The sequence below is a fragment of the Festucalex cinctus genome, chromosome 11 (assembly GCF_051991245.1).
Source record: "Festucalex cinctus isolate MCC-2025b chromosome 11, RoL_Fcin_1.0, whole genome shotgun sequence".
NCBI classification, from domain to species: Eukaryota; Metazoa; Chordata; class Actinopteri; order Syngnathiformes; family Syngnathidae; genus Festucalex; species Festucalex cinctus.
Window position 1 is genome coordinate 19,905,488 of NC_135421.1, and position 20,976 is coordinate 19,926,463.

Below are 20,976 nucleotides of genomic sequence, written 5' to 3' on the forward strand. Positions count from 1 at the left end.
TTTCTGATTGGATCGAATAGATAACTGTGTGTCCCCATTGGCTCACAGACTGTCAATCAAAATGACGTCACAGTTAGTCATTAATTACGGTAAAATATGTTCTTTTGCTGTAGTATTTCACAAAATTTTAAATATATCCCTGCAAAATTACGTTATTTTTTCATGTTTACATCTAGGAATTTAATGCACAATGATGTTATATGTTCTATTTTAGTTTTGTCATTCAGATGGCATCAATTCTCATCAGAAATATGTTCTTTTTGAATAGAAGTTGCTGTCTTGCTTATGTCAACAAACCAACCATTATTCTATGGACAATTCTGCAATGCAGCGCAATGCAAATGCTTCCTTTACACGGTGAAAACAAACAGAGTATTGTATTTCTTTTGGCTGTGACGAGCATACAAACCAGGCAGATTGTTAGAGTAGTTGAATGACACTTTATCACATTCAGAAATCAAAAATAACCCTCACGAATCAAATTACAACAATCCAAAGTCCAATGCTTTTCACTAAGACCGGCATTTTGACTTGTGACATAAGCTCAAAATTTTCCATAGTCATTTTATCTATTCGGAATCAAAATTTGACCAAAATAGAGGTCATGATGTAAAAGAAATTAAAGTAAATCCCCCAGATTGATTTCTAGTGGCGATGAACAGCATGACCGAGATGTAAAGGGACAGCACAAAGGGGCTAATCAGGAAATAATCTCTTTTCTTGTCTTTAAACGCCTAATGATCCAAAGCTTTCAGTGAGGAGGGTCCATCTGCTTCCTTTACGTGAAAGGATCAACATTGTGACACAAGAATCAGCTCTTGGCCACTTTGCAGTTGGATTTATCTGCAGGCCGGTTTCACTGAACAAAGTGGCTGTATGGAATATCATCTGGCTGTCAATCAATGGCCACCGGGTCCACTTTCATTGAGCATGAGGGTCATCCTCCAGTGTGAACTATGCACCTGCTTACGGCCCCCCTAGAGAAATCAACAGTCAGACTCAATAAATCAATATTATTGGCAGAAATAGGGGGGCCTCCAAAGTCAATAATGGGCCCCAAAATCCAATTTTGCTTGGGGGCCTATGAAGGCTTGGGCCAGCTCTGCTTTGGTGACGACATCGTCGCCATCATCCTCCACTGTGGGGATTGCCCCCTGCGTGGCAGGAGGTTTGTGTTTCCGGGCAACCATCCACGTCGACAATAACCTCCCGCCAGGCGCTGCATAATCTCAACTGTACCTGCTTAGCTTCATCTAAGTATGATATTATTGTATATTTAAATTGAGAACTGAACTCGAAAAAGTTTTGTTGTTGTTGTCGATCAGAGCGGCTGAACGCGAACGCATGCTGCCGCTGACATTTTCATTTTTACGAGGTGTACATGAACGCAGCACAGTTCCCAAGGAGAAAGCCGCAAAGAGAGAGGTCGCGTGAAAAGAGTCCTTCGCTTCAACGTATTTTTCTTCAGCTACTCTTCAACTATTTTTTTCCCTCCCTTTAAAAATCTAAGTCGAGTCTTGAAGGCAGGACCGGCTGGCTTGTTCAACCTGCCCAGCAAGCGTGCATCCCTCGCTGGACGTGAAGGGAACCTGCCAACCGCCTCACGCGATGGAGGTGACGGAGCCCAAATAACCCACAGTGAGTAACATTACGTTCAGCATCTCTGACATTTTCAAGCAAAAAATACTGCAAAATAGCACGTTTAATTTCGACATTACAAACAGTGCTTTCATAGCCTATGTAGCTTTTTCTGGTGAGCGAATGTACTGTTTCACTGGCAAGATATTGCACATTTGTGTGAGGTAAAATACATTACTGGACAAATACAATTCATTGTGCTGTTTTGTCACACACGTCCAGGAAAATGTCCTTGTGCCACATTGGAACTTGTAGTTGTCTGTTACTGCAATTTTGTGTACAGACATTAGACTTTGTGGACAAAATTGTAGTGTTTAAATGTCAAAATATGTCATTTAAAACCTGTCAATCGGTGTCATATTGTTATATGGCAATATACAGCATTTAGGGCAAAATATAATGCTATTGTGTGGTCTATTATACTTTTTGTGATGACAGTATAAGAAAATGTTACCTTTTTGCCGGGAAATGAGTACTTTTAAATTACACTTTTAAATACATACAAACATTTAAAAAGATGATATACTAGGTGCAAGTGTAACACAAAAACATTGTACAAACAGTGAACCAAATCGTTTTGTTTTGTTTTTCCCCAACCTACAGCAGTTGCTGTCTGTTGCCATAAAAAGCAGGATTACAGAGGATTTCACATAAAATAATTTTCAGCAAAAAATTGTCTTGAAATACTTCCTGTTTTCACTCTTCTACAAATGATGCAAGCATGTGTTGCCATCTAATGAAATTACACCCAAAATAAACAGGAGGTGTAGAACAAAATACTTGTAAATTGTACAAAAACAAAACAAAAAAAAACAAAAAAACATCAAAAACACTGAATCAGACCTCGAAAGTACGAGTGGCAACAATTTCCTTTTGATGCCGCTGCGGCTTTCCACACGGGATCAATAAATAAGACGCGTGCATTTAATGAGCCGAGGTGGTGCTGTGTTGTTGTCAGACAGCGGATAACGTGACGGACCCCCCCGGGACGCCAACACCCCGCCGAGGAGCCCACACTGTGTTGACTCCACACTCGGCGTGCACGCTGCAATTAGCATGCATTAGCTCGGTGGCTGACGTCAGCTGTTTTGCTCGCTTCATTGACTGAGTAGCATCAATGGGCCTGATCAATATGTACCAACAAAAAAAGGATATTGAAAGAAACTTAAGAAAGGGGAAAAAATTACTTTTAGACACACACGAATCAAATTTGCAGCTTTGCTTGAGTGGAATATTCCATTTTCATTTCAGTTTAAAACAGCTATGTAAAATATTTTAAGGATGAAATAATTCATTGAATGAATTACTCCAAAAAATGAAATGAAATGTCATGAGACTGAATTTCATTCTCATTTTATAAATTGTTTATTTTAGCAAATTATTTAATTAGAACACAAAAATGAATGTCCAATATCTACATTTTATTGTATTTTTTAAATTAATCATTAATTAAAAGTCAAATGCATATTGCATAATCTTATTTTACTAACCATTATATTAAATAAATTATGGATTTAATATAGTAATTTAATTACTGTAATTTATTATTTTACTTCTCTTTCTGCTCCTTTTAATTCAACAATGAAGAATTTAATATTGTCTTTTGTTCTTTGACAAATAAAAGAAATAAATGTAATTATTATTATTTATTTATTTTAGAAATAACCAATTGTTTAATAAGATATCAGTCCCACAAAACTACTGGATTTTGTTCACAATAAATTATGTAATGACAATTGTCCACTAAAAAATAAATGTTTATTTTTTTAAATGTTACTAATTAAAAAAATACAATATATTACTTAATAAAAATAACTACAACTATGAAATGTATTTTTGCTTTACTTTTTATTGTATTGTTTACAATAACTGAAGTAACCAATTATGTAATGAAATAACTGTATACATCCATCCATCTTCTTGACCGCTTATTCCTCACAAGGGTCGCGGGGGCTGCTGGCGCCTATCTCAGCTGGCTCTGGGCAGTAGGCGGGGGACACCCTGGACTGGTTGCCAACCAATCGCAGGGCACACAGAGACGAACAACCATCCACACTCACACGCACATCTAGGGACAATTCGGAGCGCCCAATTAACCTGCCATGCATGTCTTTGGAATGTGGGAGGAGACCGGAGTACCCGGAGAAGACCCACGCGGGCACGGGGAGAACATGCAAACTCCACCCAGGAAGGTCCGAGCCTGGACTCGAACCGGAGACAACTGTATACATAAAATTCATTATTTTACTAATGTATTGTTTATAACAAGTTATGCATTTATGAACTAAAAAAATATGTAAAATATATTTCCCTTGCAAATATTTTGTAATTATTTATGATATATTATTAACCTTGTCATTATATATTTTGAGAATTATTTGATAAAATAAAGACAAAAATGTTAAATGATTTAAAAAAAAAAAGACAAATATTTACTTTTTTATTTGTAATACATTCAGTAACCAACAATTTAATGAGATAAATGAACATAATTTAAACATGAAACAAAATACAATAAAATTAACCACTTTTAGGGAAAAGGGCTAAATTAATGCATTAAATATAACAATTTAAACCAGTATGAAATATAAAATACATGCACGCAATAATGGAAGGAAAATGGCGGCATCTTCTGGATGTGGTGTGGAAAAAAACAAAACAAAAACAAAAGTCCCCCAAAGTACAAAAATGTTGCTGCTGATGATGAGTTCACCTCCATGCATTCCTTTGGCAGTTGAGCCACAGCTCTGTATTAAATGTAAATCAGCCTCGTTGGGAGGACCGCCGCCTCCATGAAACACGTCGAGGTCGCCGATTGTGGTGGGAATGGGAACGCCAAGGAAACATAGTGAGGAGATAACCGACAACCTTGTCATTCCCGCTATTGGCTTGAATGTCAACATACAGCATTTCAAAGATTGGATTTGATTTTTTTTTTGGTTATGTGGCAGGATTCTTCCACACCAAACTCATCCCAATATGTGTGTTCACTTACGTAAGAGAACGCTGCTTGCGTGGAGTTCCCTATCGGCTACAGATGGAAAATGAAATAATGAATGAGGGAAACTGGCCTGCGTATGCCAATATGTGTGACCCATTTACACACAACGCTGTTCGTTGCCAGGTCAGCTGCTGCGGTGTACCACCTGGTTAGGCCCAGACACCCTTGAGCTTGTCCTTGAAATCTTAATTCTTCACGTTGGAAGTTTTAAAGTTACTTAAACTTGGTAAATGTTAAGTATTTTATTGGCCACATGTGTACCTAATGAAGTGGCCTGTGAGTCAGGACAAAAGTGATCCTGAGCGTTACTTTTACTCGTCCCGCCATGATGAAAAACAAGACTAGTGGTCACATGATTTTTAGGAGCCAATAGGAGCAGTCCTCCCTGAGAGAGGTCCGTTTCACTCGACACCTCCCGGGTCAAGATGAGACGGGTCGTCACGCCTGGATAATTCATGAGGGGCTCAATTATTCATCGTGTGGGTCCCTTGCTTGCCATGGATGTAGATGGGGGAGGGGAGGGAAGTGGGCGGCCACGTTGCGTGGGAGGGGAAAACCCTCGAAAGACTTGCTGAGGGGAGTGTGGCATTTTAGTAAACTGGGAGATGAACGGTGGGGCGCTCAGAAAACGGAAGAGGAAAGTGTTTTCATTTTCAGCACGTTCTGTGATACGAGTCCATATTATGGTATGAAGTAATCCATCAATGCCTCTCTCAAATTCATACCTTGTCCTCACAAGAGAGAAAAACACAGTTGTGTCATCATGTGAGGCAAAGTGACAAAATAAATGCCCAGATCCAAAAAGCACTCACAAGGGGCTTTAATTTGAGATATGACACGATATGGTTTAAGGTATTACATCAATGCCTCCCTGAAATAAATGCCTCACATTTCTGCATCAGGAAAAAAAAACATGTAAGTGTATTTTTCACCATTGTGTCAAAACTAACTGAAGATCCAGAGAGCACTCATTGGGGCTTTTAATATATGAAATGATGTGGTTTGAAGTCATACATCAACGCCTCCCTCAAATAAATGACACATTTTCTCTTCAGGGTAAAAAGCATGTAGCAAGTTTATTTTTTACTATTATGTCTAAATAATTGCATATCTAGAAAACACTCGTCAGCACTTTTAATTTGAGATATGACTTAGTTGATATGGTTTGAAGTCAAGTCACCCATAAATGCCTCACTCAAGTAAACCCTTTTCCTATCAGGAACAGGAAAATCTCTCATGTTTCTTGATACTACTGTTTAACATGGGGACACACCACTAATATTGTTAATATGATTCCAAAAAATGCCTTTAGAGATGATTGATTTTCAAAATGGTTTGTAAGATCAAGGGCACATTCTTGATGCCCCACTGATTGTAATCCTCAAATAATCTTTAAACCATGAGAGGATTATTCTTCCTGTCTGCTTTTTACGAACAGCGAGAATCCTATTGATTTTGTGATAATAAAATGCTCAAATAAAATTAGCCACTATCCCATTTTTCCCCTAATGGCGAAAATTCAAGTGTTTAATTGAGGGGGGCGTTTATTTATGAATATGACCCAAACCTTAGCAACTAATATCTCAAATTAAACCCCCCAATGAGTGCTTTCTAGATCTGCAACTATTTTTGTCCCAATGTCCTCATTTGACCTCACATGGGTGATAAAATAGATGTACAATGATTTTTTTGCCCAGAATGGGATAAAAAGTGAGAAGTCTAATCGGGGGGAGGGACGTTGATGGATGGCTGAAAACCGCATTACGTCATATCTCAAATTAATATCTCCTAACGAGCGCTTTTGAGATGTAAAATTAGTTTGTCAATATCTATTCAAATGATGACACAATTGTAGCAAAAAAGCATCAAGTTGAGCAAGTGGCTTGCCGGTTTCCGTGGCAACCACCAGGGTCGTTCACACCGGAGCATGCTCAGTTTGGGGCATCTCTCGCTTTGCAGTAACAAAAGCCAGCGAGGGATCGCACACGCACATTGATTCATTCACATGTGGACTCCGCCGAGGAGCAGAGCTGCAAACGCACAACGTGAGTACACAAAAAACGTCTCACGGCAGTTTGTTTCGGCAGGAAAACCACTTTGAAGGCAGCTGGTGGTTTCAAAGAGAAGATAAAGATGTGCGTGCGTGCGTGTTTGTGTGTGCGAAAGGTATTCCACGTGCGTCTCGTGGGTGTGAATGGCTGCTTGAGTCCTTCAGTTTTGTTCGCTATGGCATCTGACAAAAGGTGCCGCTTCAATAATGGATGCCGTCATGCATGCTGGGAAGTATGAGGGATGTCACCTGGTTGGAATGTAACAAGATTTTGGTAAAGACAAGGGTGAGACTTTCAAATGGGGTTTGTGGTTGTAGTTTAGGCTTAGAGGTTAGGGTTAGGATTTGGTTTTGAGGTAAGGACTTGGACTATGGTTTGGGATTACGGTTATGTTTTGAGGTTCGGGTTAGGAGGATTAGGATGTCATTCCTATGGTTTATGATGAATCCATGATTTAGGTTTGTAGTGTTCTGTGAAGAAGGATCTTTGAGGTTATGGTTAAGATGAATGGTTTGGGTTGTTTTGAGGGTTTGCAGTTAGGAATTGGCTTTGAGAGTAGGGTCGTGGGTTAGGATTTGGATTATGGTTTGGAGTAATAATTGGAGTGAAATATTTCGGCTAGGATTTGGCTTTTCAGGTGAGGGTTTGGAGTTTAAATTTAGAGATTCTGGTTATGGTTTGAGGTTAGGTAATGCTAGGATTAAAAATTTGGGTTAATTTAGGCTTTGGTTTTGAGGTAAGGGTTTGGGAGGTTGGAGTTTAGAGATTGTGGTTATGCTGTGGGGATAGAGATTCTGGTTAGGATTTGAGATTATGGTTAGGCGGACGTTTTAGGGTAAGCGGAGTTCAGATTTGGCTTTGAGGTTACTAATCACGGCCACGGGTGACATTTCGTATTCGTTCTTGCCGAAGGGGGGAAAAGCACGAACATCTTACCAGCTAGAAATGCACGAAGCGCCTCTCGCTGTTCGACATTCAACAAGGAAACGGTGAGTAATTCAGCGAGAACAGAATTAATTGTAGCGTCCATTCGTCCATGTTAAGTTTGTTTTGTTAGCACCTGCATCGGCGCTGGCTTCCTGGTTTCGTCGCAGTTGCATATCCCGCCCCTAAACACAATGTCGCTCTGTGATTGGTCCGAACCACCAGCGGAATCTGCGGGAGCGGTACAAGATGTATTCTCCGGAGTTTGTGAACTCACAAATACCGCGAGAATTCATCTTGCGAGAGCAAGGTTACCCCTCCGCATTAGGGTTTGGGTTAGTATTCGGGCTACGGTTTGCGGTTTGAGGTCGGTTTTGTGATTATTTATCTGAACAAAACAGGACCAAAAAACAACAACCCTCAACAAGGCCAAGGGATATCGATCCACAGCACTTGTTCTTCATTTAGGCATCATGTGCACCACCAAGCAATCAATGAAGCCATCAATCATCTGGCAGGGTTATCATGATTAATAACATGCTTTGAATCAGAATGGACAAGAAGCTTTCCCCCGCCTTCCGCTCAATACATAGCCAGTGTGTGTGTGTGTTTTTTTTTTTTTTATGTGCGCGTGTTTCATGTGCGTGTACGAACGTGAGCAGACTGTTAATATTGGCGGTTGCTGCTGATGTCACCACAATGAGCTTCTGCAGTGATGACAACATGCAGTCAGCCGATAGTTTTGTTTCACGCGTTCCAGGAAGAGAACACTCACATTAGGAAGAAACCATGAATGAACGCAGAAATCAATGACGACTCACACACACATGCACGTCCGTACACATGCACACATGGTCATTGACATTCTAGCTCCCATCAGGCTCATTTTGCTCTGTGATCGTTTCGTAATGACTGGTCTCGCTGTGTCATTAGTGTCATGCATCAATGATACCAAGTCCACTTATTGAAACAAAATGTTGGGAAAAAAAAATGAAACAATAAGTGTATATTTTGTCATTTTGTCATCTATCCATCCATCCATCTTCTTCACCGCTTATTCCTCACAAAGGTCGTGGGGGGTGCTGGAGCCTATCTCAGCTGGCTTGGGGCAGTAGGTGGGGTACGCCTGGAATGGTTGCCAGCCAATCGCAGATGTTGTCATCTAATGAGGACATATTGACAAAACAATCAGAGATCTAGAAGGTACTCGTTGGGGGCTTTAATTTGAGATATGACCTCATATGGTTCTAAGTAATCAAATACCTCCCCCAAAGTCATTCATAAACACCTCCTTTAAGTATCCCAAAATTTCCCCATTAGATAAACTGGAAAAAAGGACAGATTTTATTTTTTTTTCACCATTTTGTCATACTGTATGTGTGCATATATAGACAAAATAATAATCACAGATCTAAAAAGTACTTATTGGGTGCTTTAATTTGAGCTATGACTTCATAGTAATATGACATCAAGTAATCAAATGCCACCCTCAAATAAACATATCGAGTCAATTACCCCCCAGTTATTTTCTCATCATATAAGGACATATTTACAGAAAAATGGCAGACTTGGAGACACTTATCAGGAGCTTTCATTTGATGTATGACTTGATATGGTTCAAAGTGACAAATACTTACCTCCATTTAGTAGACACCTCACTTTTTCCCATTAGATAAAATGAAAAAGGGATTGTGTATTATTTTTCCACCATTTTATCTTTTGAGGACAAAAAAAAATAATCGCAGATCTACAAAGCACGTACTAGAAGCTTTAAATACGACAATGATATGGTTTTTGAAGTCATTCATAAATGCCACCCTTATTTACATCTCAAGAATAAATGCATTTATTTTTTTCCACTAGTTTGACGTCATATGAGGACACATGGACAGAATAGTTGCAGAATTAGACGCCACTTGAGATGACTTGATGTGGTTCAACGTCATCCATAAACACCTCTCTCAAATAAACGCTTTACTTTTTTTGCCATCAGAAAAAAACAAAGTGTCTTAGTGCTTGAATGCTATTAAACCACGAACATTGTTCAATATTTTCAACATGCGTCGCCCTCTCCCATTGCACTTGAGGAAAAGAAATGTTTGTTTTAACGCCGTCAATCATCTGGCACTGCAGGGACGTGGCAGCATCTGCATGGGAGTCACGTCTAAAAATGACTGTCACTTGACAGACACGCTGTTCTACATCCCAGTATCCCGGGGGGGTTATAGAGTGGGATTGGAGGGGGTGCTCTACTTTACATTCATGTGTGGACTACAGGGTTATGTGAGGAATTCACATTGTTTTTAGCTTTTTATTGTCTACATGTTTCCAGTGGGAAAATTCAAATAAACTTGCTCCTAATTAGACGACATTAGTCTATTTCACGCAGAGATGCTGCACACCCCGCATAAAGGGTGGTACAAGAGTCAGGTGTTAAACCTCACACCCGTTTCCTGTGTTTTTATGCTATTTCCTACAACACAGTCCTCACCCCACTTCAGAATACTAGCTTGGAAGCTGGAAAATTTGAAAGTTTGGTGCCTTTCACACAGAATTCAGAAAAAGGCGGAACATTTAATGGTTGAAGCGTGAAAGGAGCTACTGAAAAGTACTGTTAAGACTATTTTTGATTATCCTTATCAGCAACATGTCGGGACTGTGACAATTTCAACAAGAAAAGGTGGGAGAAACGAGTGTCAAGTGATATGCATGCTCACGTCCCGGGTTTTCTGCTATTCCCTTTCACAAGCAATCGTCAATTGTCCCGCCTTGGCTACTCACTGGGGAATTCACATGTAATAATAGTAAGCTATTGAGAAGTGTTTTGACCACCTTATCAACATACAAACATCAAGGTCGTCTTTCACCCCCCACTGTCACTGTACTCGCCCCGCAAATTTCTGGCATCTGCGTGAAAGGGAATAGGTGGCGCTTCAGTTTGGTTCTGCAGTATCAAGATACACGTGTACCGTATCAGTTCTAGTGAGTTATGTCGTGTGTTCTGTCTAAGGCTTCCAGAAGAGCTGCGTTGTGGGATGCGAGCTTCAGAGCTGCCAGAGGAGGAGGAGGGCGGTAACGGAGGCTTGGACGCCAGATGAAAAAAAAACACCCCAAAATGGGGTAAGTTCTCATACCATCCTAAGAAGAAACATGATGCCAACTGTTATGTAACAAACTGATCCCTTCGCAGGCCAGTTGATTGTAAGTGTGAGGGATCCTGGCTAAGGCCTTGCCAGACATGAGGCCATGTGACCACCACCCCTCCAGAAGCACACCACCCGGTCACCACCCCTTGGAGATGGAACCTTGCGTTTCCCACCTACCCATGTCCGCCTCCCCACTTCCCGCCTTCCCCCGGCACCGAGCCGCCGCCCACTATCCTGGACCGCAGTGGTTCCCGCTAACATCCCGGTCTAACAGCAGCACCTTGCTGTCTAATTTGAGACATTGCGCAGGTCAAACAGGACCCGCAGAGACTTTGCCAGGACATTCCTTAGATGTCCCAACAGGCGGAAGGCCGTACCGGAGTATGGAAAACTTGAATTGGACCCCAGTTCTGGATTCAGGTCTGTGCTCATCCAGTGAGTTTATTGTGCGCTACACGGCCACCAGTCACTGGTACGACGGACCCCCAGACAGGTCCAACCCGGAGAGCGTAGCATACTACCCCCAATATAGTCCCCGCAGAAAGGATGTGCCCAATTTCCCGCAGTTGCTTTTCCCTAGCGGGGTGGACGAATGGGACGCCAGGAAAGGTCTGCGGGAAAAGCTCCGCCTCCAGAGTGCCAGGTCGGCCATGGAGCCTCTGAAGACCCTACCGCTGCGTACCACTGACTCCGCCTCCGTCGAACTGAACCCAGCGTGCCGGCCGGTGGGCGGCATGCGCCTAACTTGCCCCCAGGAGATTAAACAGGAAGTCCTGAGGAGACTTGAATTGCGCCGACAGAACAGCAGCCCCAACCTGGCTCTCCACGGGGGCCCGCGTAGCCCAAAAGCGCTTCCGGCGTCCCACACGGCGGTCCCCATTTTAGGCGGGAACAACGGACACGGGCAAAGCATTTCCACAGGCCGCCTCTACATCCCCACTTTCGAAGAGTTCAAGAGGATGAGGATGAAGGAGCGGAACCAGGAGTCCACAGTAGGTTCTCAGGACTCCGAGACCGGAACGGGTTCACCGATCCGCACGGGCCCCTCTCCAAGGACCAAATTCCAATCTTCAAATCAGGGACAAACCAATGACAATGGTCGGCGTAGGAGGTCCAGTCTGGAACCGGTTGGGTCGGTTCCGTTCCCGCCTGGCAGGGACCACAAAGGGCGGCCCTCCAGCTGCTGCCCTGCGCTGCTCCTGGAGGGAACGGACCTGTCCAGCTATGGGGCTAAGATCTACAAAATGAAGGACGGCCTCATTGGCTCAGCTTTGGACCTCATCAAGAAGAGGTAAGATGGCTCCATATACTGAAACTAGGGATAGACCGATAATCGGCCCCGGCCGATTATCGGCGCCGATATTTGGCATTTTGACAAATATCGGCATCGGCCATTTTTTGAATCTGAAGCCCGATAAAGCTCACTGAGCAGGGGATACTTGCGAACGTAGCGAATTTGGGGTTTTCATCAGGATTTGTAAGATGTTCGCAGTCAGTTTTTATTTGTCGTAAACACATTTGGAACATATTCACACAATTTTTCACCGCGAAAATCTTTTTGAAACGTTTTTACGAACCCTAACAAAAACCCCAAATGAGCTACATTCACATGAATTTGTTACTCAGTGAGAAATTATATATAGTTTGAAAGAATTCCCCCCCCCTCCCCATTTTACTGCAAATGAATATCGGCTTGAAATATCAGTTATCGGCCGACTTGACTACAAATAATCTGTATCGGTATCGGCCTTGAAAAAACCATATCGGTCTATCACTAACTGAAACTGTACCGTTTAGTACTATTGGACATTTTTCACATTTGATAACGATAATTAACACTGTGAACAATAAGGTATCAAAGAAAAACATGATACAAAACATCATGATTCCAATGTTTCTCGCTTAAATCGATACTGTGTCATAATATGGTATCACAATAACTTAGATTTGAAACAATACAACACGCGGCATTATTTGCTGCTTATGTATTGAATTTAATACTGTACAATTAACACAATATTTGACATTTGCCTTTCGATACGACACGATATTGACAACCTCTGGCGCAAAACAACCCCCCCACTTTCCCCAGCTGCAGTGCAGACATCTCCTCCGAGGCCCCCGTCAGGCTGTCAGCTGAGCGGGACAGAGACGCCCCCGACGCCCCCCACCAACCCCCTGCCGCCGTCGCCATGGCAACCGCGGCAGGAGCCGAGGCTGGCCACCAGGCGCCCTCAGAAGCAGAAGACGGCGGCGAAGGCGAGGAAGCGGGAGAATGCGTAAGGACGATTTTATTTATTTTTCCCTGTGTGCAAGTATGTGTGCATCTATGTGTGTGGTTCGGCGGCGTATCGGTGGCGGGGCGGCTTGCGATCTGTCTGCGTTCAAGGATGGCGAGGACACTGCGACAGACACACGCGCCCATGCAGAGATATACGCGTGTGCGTGCGTGGAAGGAAATGTCTGAGGATGCATAGAAAGGGGGGGGGGGGTGATAGAGGGATTATCTCCATCCCTTGCAATCCATCCATCCATCCTGCAGCATTCCTGGGGTCAAACACGCATAGTCACTCACGGTGTTTCCCGTTAATTTAGCTTTCCGATCGGATTAATAAAACGGGAGAAAAAGAAAAAAATGTGAGAGGTGGACAGGAAATTAAAGTAGAATTATGTAACAGCCGTGACTCAAAACCTGAGTGGGGGGACGTCGCGGGAACGTCGCCCATGTCACTTCAGGTGACACAGCTGTTAACCACTACTATTAAAATAGAATTTTACTACAAAATATAGAGATGCTAAGTCTATGTAGCACTGTCAGCCACCGCTAATGGATTTTTACTACAACTGTTAGCCGCCACCTATTTAATACATTTTTTTGTACTAAACACGTTAAGTCTTAATAGCACTGTTAGTGACCACTAGTTAATACATTTTTACTACAAAATATACAGATGCTAAGTCAATACAGTGTTGTTAGTCACTGCCATCTTATTTTGTTGGTTGGCCGTTTAATGCATCGTTACTGCCGAATATACAGACGCGACGCCAATACAGCTCTTAGCCACTGACATTTATTATATTATTAGAGCAAAATTACAGATGAATAAGTGTATTGACCATAAGTCAGTATGACAACTTTGTAGCCGATATAATTGCCATACTGAAAAAAAAAATACAGATGCTAACTGACACTATTTAATTACTAGCTCTTAGCTAACCTCTGTTAGCCATGACATTAAGCTGGCAAACATTGTTGATTACCAATGAAAGCTATAGATGCCAAATAAGCAACTGGAAGGAATGGCAGTGAATGAGTTTTAATACTAGCTAATAGTTACCACTATTAGTACATTAAAAATGCTAATATAGAGACAATAAGTCAGTGTAGCGGTAGCTATTACAAGTAGCTGCCGGTATTTATTACATTACGACTGCAAAATATAGGCACAGATGCTAAGTTGGTGTAGTGCTAGATGTAAGTTGCTTCCAAACCATTGCCAACTATTATTTGACATTATTACATTTGATTTAAAGTAATTAAAAAACTAACTTCATACATTTCCCAAACCAAATAAGCCAAGTCATTGTAGGGTTAGTTGTGCCTGCTCACTTTCATTAGCGCCGGTCTCTTTAAGTGCCGCTACCCTTCCCCGTCCCAGCCCTTCCCGAAGCCGAGCGTAAAATGTGATTTGTTACCCCCGCCCGTGCCTGACGAACCCTGAAAGCTCGTTAAAAAAAAAAGAAAAAAAAAAAAAAAAGAACGATCTCTGGGAATGATGCAGCATGTCGAGGAATTCTCAGCCATGGGATGCTTCAAATTATCATGGCGATAACTCAACTTTAAGCGCTCATGTTCCAAGGCAAATTAGTGCAATTATGTAATCCTGCCAGCAACGTCATGATCAATACCGTACCTAAATAAACACCATATGATAAATCCTGTTATACGATACCATACGATAATATAATATATCCTACTATGGGTTTTTGTGGTTTGTGTATTTATACTGTGCTGTGGAAAAGTGGATATGACATATTACAGTATCAATTTGACAGTTCTGTATCAATGTATAAAAAAAAAAACGTTACATATTTGAGATATGGACGTATGATGCATGTCTCGATATGGTTCTGGAAAAGGGTACAGTATATGGATAGGGCATATGGATATTTGAGGCTTGTGTATGGATAAGAATAAGTTAATGGGCCTGATATTAATATTTGAGGTTTGTTTATCGATAATTTATGTGAAATCTGTTAAGGTTGCGCAATCATGCCGCTGACATCCCAGGTTGTTGCTGTGTTGCCGTGACAACATGATTGCCAAGCACCATTTGCTTTCCTTTAGCCGCTGGGTGTCTGCCGGCGTTCCACCTCCGACGCTACGTACGAGCGATCGCAGGCGGCCGCACCGGAGAGCGCGACACTCGCCAGCCGTCTGCGACCGCACCACAGTGACCCCATGCCGGCCGATGCGTCCAATCGCAATCAGCCGGAGATGAAGGCCAAGATGGAGAATGCGGCACATGGACGACATCATCGCAGGGAAAGAGACAGCGGTGAGGACAAAGGGGAAGCGACGTGCCTCTTAGATTTATGGGGACGTTAAAAACATATTCCACCCGCATCCCTTCCAGATTTCGGATCATCTAATTTTCAAATCTTGATTGATATTTTTTGGGGGGGGACATGACATGACCCTGTGCTCCGTCCTCAGCTCCGGCAGCACTTCGCGGATACTCTGAGCCGCCCGGCGAGGAGCGCCCGGCGGGTTTGGACGACCGGCCAGGCTCACATCGCCGGGTGGGCCGCGGCCGTCATCACCGTTGGAGTACCATCAGCAGCCTGAGTGCTGACAGCGGCGTGGTCGGCCTCAGCGAGGAGGACGACAACAGTGCCGAGCCCCGGCGGCGGCGGCGTGGCGCCGAAGTGGAGAGGGCCGACAGCGGCATCGGACCGGGCCTCTCCCGGGCCTGGAAGAGACCCTCGTTGTGCGCCGATTGCGGCCGACGGGACGAAACCTCGGAGGGCCGGAGCGCGTGCGAGCGTTGCGCCAAACTGCGGGCCGAACGTAAGGAAGCTGTGCTGGAGTTCCTGAACACGGAGAGCAGCTATGGCGAAGACCTGAGGATCATCAAGGAGGAGTTCTACGGGCCCATGCGCGGCGCCGGCCTGCTGAGCGCCGAGCAGCTGGCCGTGGTCTTTGCCAACGTCCAGGAGTTGGGAGACGTTAATGAGAGGTTCACAGAACATCTGCAGGACGCCATTGAACACGCTCTGGACCAGGTGAGAGGACGTCGCCGTCAAACCATCAAAGCAAACGGAGTTGGCGGCAGTTGGTTTCAACTTGCATAGCCAGACATGAAACCCAAATTTGAAACCCCAACCTTGAGGTTAAACCAGTGGTGTCCAAACTCGTTCCTTGAGGGCCGGAGTCCTGCAGGGTTTTGGATGTTTCCCTGCTCCAACGCACCTGTTCCAATGAACAGGATCGTTATCAGGCTTATGCAGAGCTTGCTGATGAGCTTCAGGTGTGTTGGAGAAGAGAAACATCTAAAACCTGCAAGACCCCGGCCCTCGAGGACCGAGTTTGGACACCATTGGGTTAAACCTTTACTTGAAATCTAAATGTGATACACAAACCTGGTGAGTAAACCCTAATACCTTGTTTAAAACCCTAAGCCAGCATTGAAGCCCGAATTTGAAAGGCTAACCCTGGTTTGAAACATAACCTTAACTTGAAAACCTACTTTAAGAAACACCGTACCTTGGAACTCAAATTTTCCCCCTAAATCGAAACCCTAACCCTCATCCGGGCTTGAAACACAAACTTGAAAGGCTAAATGCGACTTGAAATCCTAATTTGAAAGTCTTGCCCTGCTTCGAAACTTAAACTTTTAACCCTAACCGTGACTTTAAACCTGACTGAAACACTAATCCTCATTTGAGACCCCAATCCAGGTTAACAAACCTAACTTTAACTTGAATTCCAACTTTGAAACTCTTAACTCTAGTTTGAAATCCTGGAACCCAAACCCTGGCTTCAATCTGAAACTATTGCACAGTCTTGTGATCCTAACCTCTGTTTAGCTACCTACTTTGTAACCCCAACTCTGATGTGAAATCCTACTTTAAACCCCTTCATTAAAACCCAGACTTGACATCCTAACGTGAAACCCTATCCCTTGTCCCAGACTTGAAAGGCTAACTTCAACCATAGCCAATGATTGAAATGATAATCCAAAACCCTGGATCCAATTTCCCTCATGAAAGAATCTAACTTGAAGTCCCTAACCCCTGCTAGAAACCGCAACCAATCAGTAAGAGTCTTTCCTTTGGACCTGCCAAGATTTTTCTTATAGTCTGGTCCCAGTTTTGTCTCTAACTCCAAACGGACACTGGTAGCGGCTTAGCGTGAAACCGGTTTAGCGTTGACGTTAACATGCAGTGACTCAAACTCTCTGACTGACATTCCGGCATTTGGGTTTAGGGAGACGAAGATTTGCTGACGGTGTCCGTCGGCGAGATCTTCCTGGAGTTCGTCAACATGCTGCCGGCCTTCCAGACGTACTGCCTGCAGCAGTCGGCCTCCGTAAACATGCTCAACGCGCTGGAGAAAGAGAAGGAGCTGCTCAGGTAAGACTTCAGTCCTTTGCTTTTGGCTGGCCCACTGTGGAGGTTTTTCTGCTTCCTACCAGTGTAATTCATTGACGTGAAAGGTATCATTAATTCAGAGGGTTTCTATTCATAGCTGTCTCCGGAGTCTTACACTGCCTTTTCTGATCTTCCAGGATCTTCCTGGATGTCTCCCAGAACGACAACACGGCGTTGCGTCGCATGAACCTCCGCTCGTTCCTCATGGCGCCTCTTCAGCGGGTCACCAAGTACCCTCTTCTCCTCAGCCGCCTCCTCAAAGTCACCCCGGAGAAGCACCCCGAATTCGGGCGTCTTCGCGAGGCCAAGAGCCGCGTGGAGGCCCACCTGGAGCACATCAACACGAAGACCAAGCAACAGGACGGCAACGGCGTGGCCTCCTGGTCCCTGCGCTCCTTCCGCCGCGACAGCCGCAAGAACCGGGAGCCGGTGGACGCCGAAATGCGGGAGGCGTCCATGAAGACTCTGGGTTGGACGCGGGAGGACACCCGCTTCGTCATGGAGGGCCCCTTGCAGCTCTCGCAGCCGGCCGACGGCCAGTGGGTGAAGAAGGGAAGCAAGGCGCTCAAGTTCCAAAACGTCCAGAGTCTCCTCATGGTCAGGACGCAGCCCGGCGGGGAGCAGCAGGTGTGCGAAGCGGAAGAAAGTATCCAAGATGGAGTCCTGGTTCTGATCAAGGACAAGAGCAGCGGCAAGTTCGCCGTGATGCGCGAGCCCATCCGGCTGGCCAACTGCGTGGTGTCCATGGACCCCGAGTGCCAGGATACCTTCGAGGTTCTGGACATCCGGCGGGAGTCGTTTGTTTTCCGGGCGGCAGATAAATCCCGGACGCAGAACTGGTTCCACCAGATGAAGAGGTACGCTCGGGACTTGGGAACCTGGCGAAAGAGACGCAACGCTTTGCCCAACATCATGATCAACACCAATCAGAGTCGGTCCTGAGAGGGCAAGGCCTTTTCCGCCATAGAGAGAGCGCCCCCAAACCTTGCTGCTGCCTTGCCCGAGCCCAAAAAGACAACACTTCGTGGAAAAAACAAAGAGCACTTTTTCTTGTTTTGGTTTACAAAGCTATGGGTGAGTATTTCGGCCACATTGAAAAGGAAAAATAAATCTACTACAAAAATTAGATCGTAATGAGAATGTAGTCCATAAATTAAACAATTTATGACGAGCAAGTCATATTTTGATTTTTTTTTTTTTTGAGTTTCAATAGTTTTCTTTTAGGGAAGTTGTGATTTTTTTAAAGATTTTTTTTAGGAGTCAGATATTTTCCAAATTAACTGTACTCATTAAAATTTTCATTGAATGGAAATTCTTTTTTTTTTTTAAGACATGTCAGTTTTTTATAGACGTTTCACATTCAATTTTTTTTGTTTTTTCCAATTTAGATCAAATCTGATATAGTAAAAAGTCAGATTTTTAAGATGCAATGTCCATTTTATGAGTCATTTTTACACAACAAAAAACCCTCTGATTTTGATTTAGAAAAAAAGTCTAATTGTTCCAATTATAATTATTTTTTTAGATTAATAATAAAAAAAGAGAAATAATTGAACCCCCCCCCCCCCCTCGGGAAAAAAAATTGATTCTTTAATAGGCATTCTTAAAACAAAATATGACTTAAATACAACCTACAACAAAAAATATTACTTAATCCTTGTAATGCATTTCTTAAAACAATCTTCTCATTACACATTTTTCTAAAAAAAAGAAGAAAAAAAACTTAATATTCTTGTAATTTTGTACAATTTCTTGCAACCAAGCATTCCAATGATAACACTTTCTGAGATACGACTACTCACATAAGATTTGAAATTCTCATAAAATAAATGTATTTTCAATGTGGCCCTAATACGTGTTGATCTGTCATTTAAATCAAAATGTGGAGCATTTAAAAGTGATCAAAATTTTGGATGACCAAAAAACAAAAAAATCCTAATTGTGGGCTGTGTGTCAGCCATGATTGTAAAGACTGTTTATTTCCGTATGTGTGTTGGCAAAAACAGCTGAACAGTAACTTTTTTTTTTTTTTTAAGAATACAGACAGGTGGGAATAACTCGATTTCACACAGGGGACCTGTTTGCTCTTTGTATGTTTTAATCCGCCCCCTGTTCTCTTTTTTGTGTGTATGTCGCCTCCTAGTGCAATCTGGCGGTGGAACAACATTCACTCCAACAGACAAGTGAGTCCCCTTGACAGCAATAACCGGTCAAACGAGTAGACGCTTTATATCGCCTTTTTCCACACTCCCATGAAATCAGTTTTTTCCCCCGCTTCAAGATCTTATGTCCCGATACAGGATAAGGGGGAGTTGAAGTAGACCCTTTCACACTGCCCATCAAAACTGGTTTTCCCTGTTTTAGGCACGCTTGTATTGAAAATAACGATGCGGAAGTCGCCCTTTTCACGCCGACGACCCGGCACACTGGCCTTTGAGAGGCGGAACGGTTATGGGGTTCAAAAAAAAAAAAAAAAAAAAAAAAAAAAAACACACAGCACAGTGTATGTTATATGTGGAGCCCGTAAAGTATTGCCGGTTTATCGATGCATGTTTTGTGTGTGGCGAAGATTCACCGGCTTTTTTTTTTTTTTTTTTTTTTTTTTTAACGATGGCTCTCCACATCGGCTTGGTTTGGGTTTAAGGTGACCCATTGGGAGTTTTGTCACATTAAGATAATCAGACATCAGTATTTGTCTGGGACAGGTGGTTTCCCAGCAAATTTGTGCATTAAGAGGCAAGAGAGCAATTGGCTTAGGTAGGCAGTGTGAAAGGGGATTTTTGTAGGGTCAGAAAAACAACAAAAAGAACCCTCAGCTGACAAGAAACTGTGGACCCCGCCTAGATCTGAGCCACTGTGCCTTGGCTCTCATTTCAGCCTTTGGATAGACATGGACTGGAAAAAAAAATCCATCCCCCCCACCGCGCAATTCGTCCCTCCAGCCAATACTGAGCTTTATTGCGTTGAAAGCACTTTATATCCAGCGATGACATCAAAGCGGAATATTTCAATGCCGTTTGTGTAGCGGTTCACTGTGGACACCAACTTTGACTGTGCTTTTTTTCCATTTTCCGCTGTTATTATTTCAACATGTAATATATTGTCAATCATATTAAAACATTACAAACTAACGTTTGTATGTTTTTCCTGTGTTTGTGTGTTTAAATAAAGAGTGAAGAGCCTCCACAGGTTGTGTATACAACTATATTTACATTTTGCACACTGCAGGAAACAAAAGGTAAATTATTTCTGACAGTAAAAAAATACACAATAGTGCAAAAACATACCAGGTCCACTTTGCCGAATTAGGGCCAAAATCACTTCTTATTTCTTCGGGGGGGGGGGGCATACGTATCAGAATAGAAAAGCATTATCTACATCATTGAGAGTAACATTTTTTTTTTTTTAGTAAGAAAAAAGGTCTAATATTATCACACAAGTCTAATACTACCAAAATGTATTTTTCAGGAAAAAAAACAAAAACGTAAACACTGATTTTAAAAGTATGGAAGCGTATTGCATTCACTTGGTGGTGGTGGGTCTCCTGTTTTTCTGACTAATT

General features: G+C 43.0%; 1 protein-coding gene across 2 annotated transcripts; it reads left to right on the top strand.

Annotated features, from left to right (window-relative positions):
• The first annotated feature begins 1,409 nt into the window (after nt 1–1,409).
• On the top strand, nt 1,410–20,586 carry arhgef49 (Rho guanine nucleotide exchange factor 49). 2 transcript variants are annotated; one of them, XM_077537487.1, is made up of 8 exons: nt 1,410–1,638; nt 10,625–10,734; nt 10,805–12,051; nt 12,853–13,039; nt 15,109–15,319; nt 15,478–16,046; nt 17,251–17,396; nt 17,552–20,586. In XM_077537487.1, exons 3-8 carry the CDS (start codon nt 10,853–10,855, stop codon nt 18,354–18,356), a joined length of 3,117 nt encoding a protein of 1,038 aa, XP_077393613.1. In that variant the 5' UTR covers nt 1,410–1,638; nt 10,625–10,734; nt 10,805–10,852; the 3' UTR covers nt 18,357–20,586. The 2 variants fall into 2 exon arrangements, with proteins under 2 accessions (XP_077393613.1, XP_077393614.1); XM_077537488.1 differs by lacking the exon at nt 1,410–1,638 and adding an exon at nt 6,629–6,684.
• The last annotated feature ends 390 nt before the right edge of the window (nt 20,587–20,976 follow it).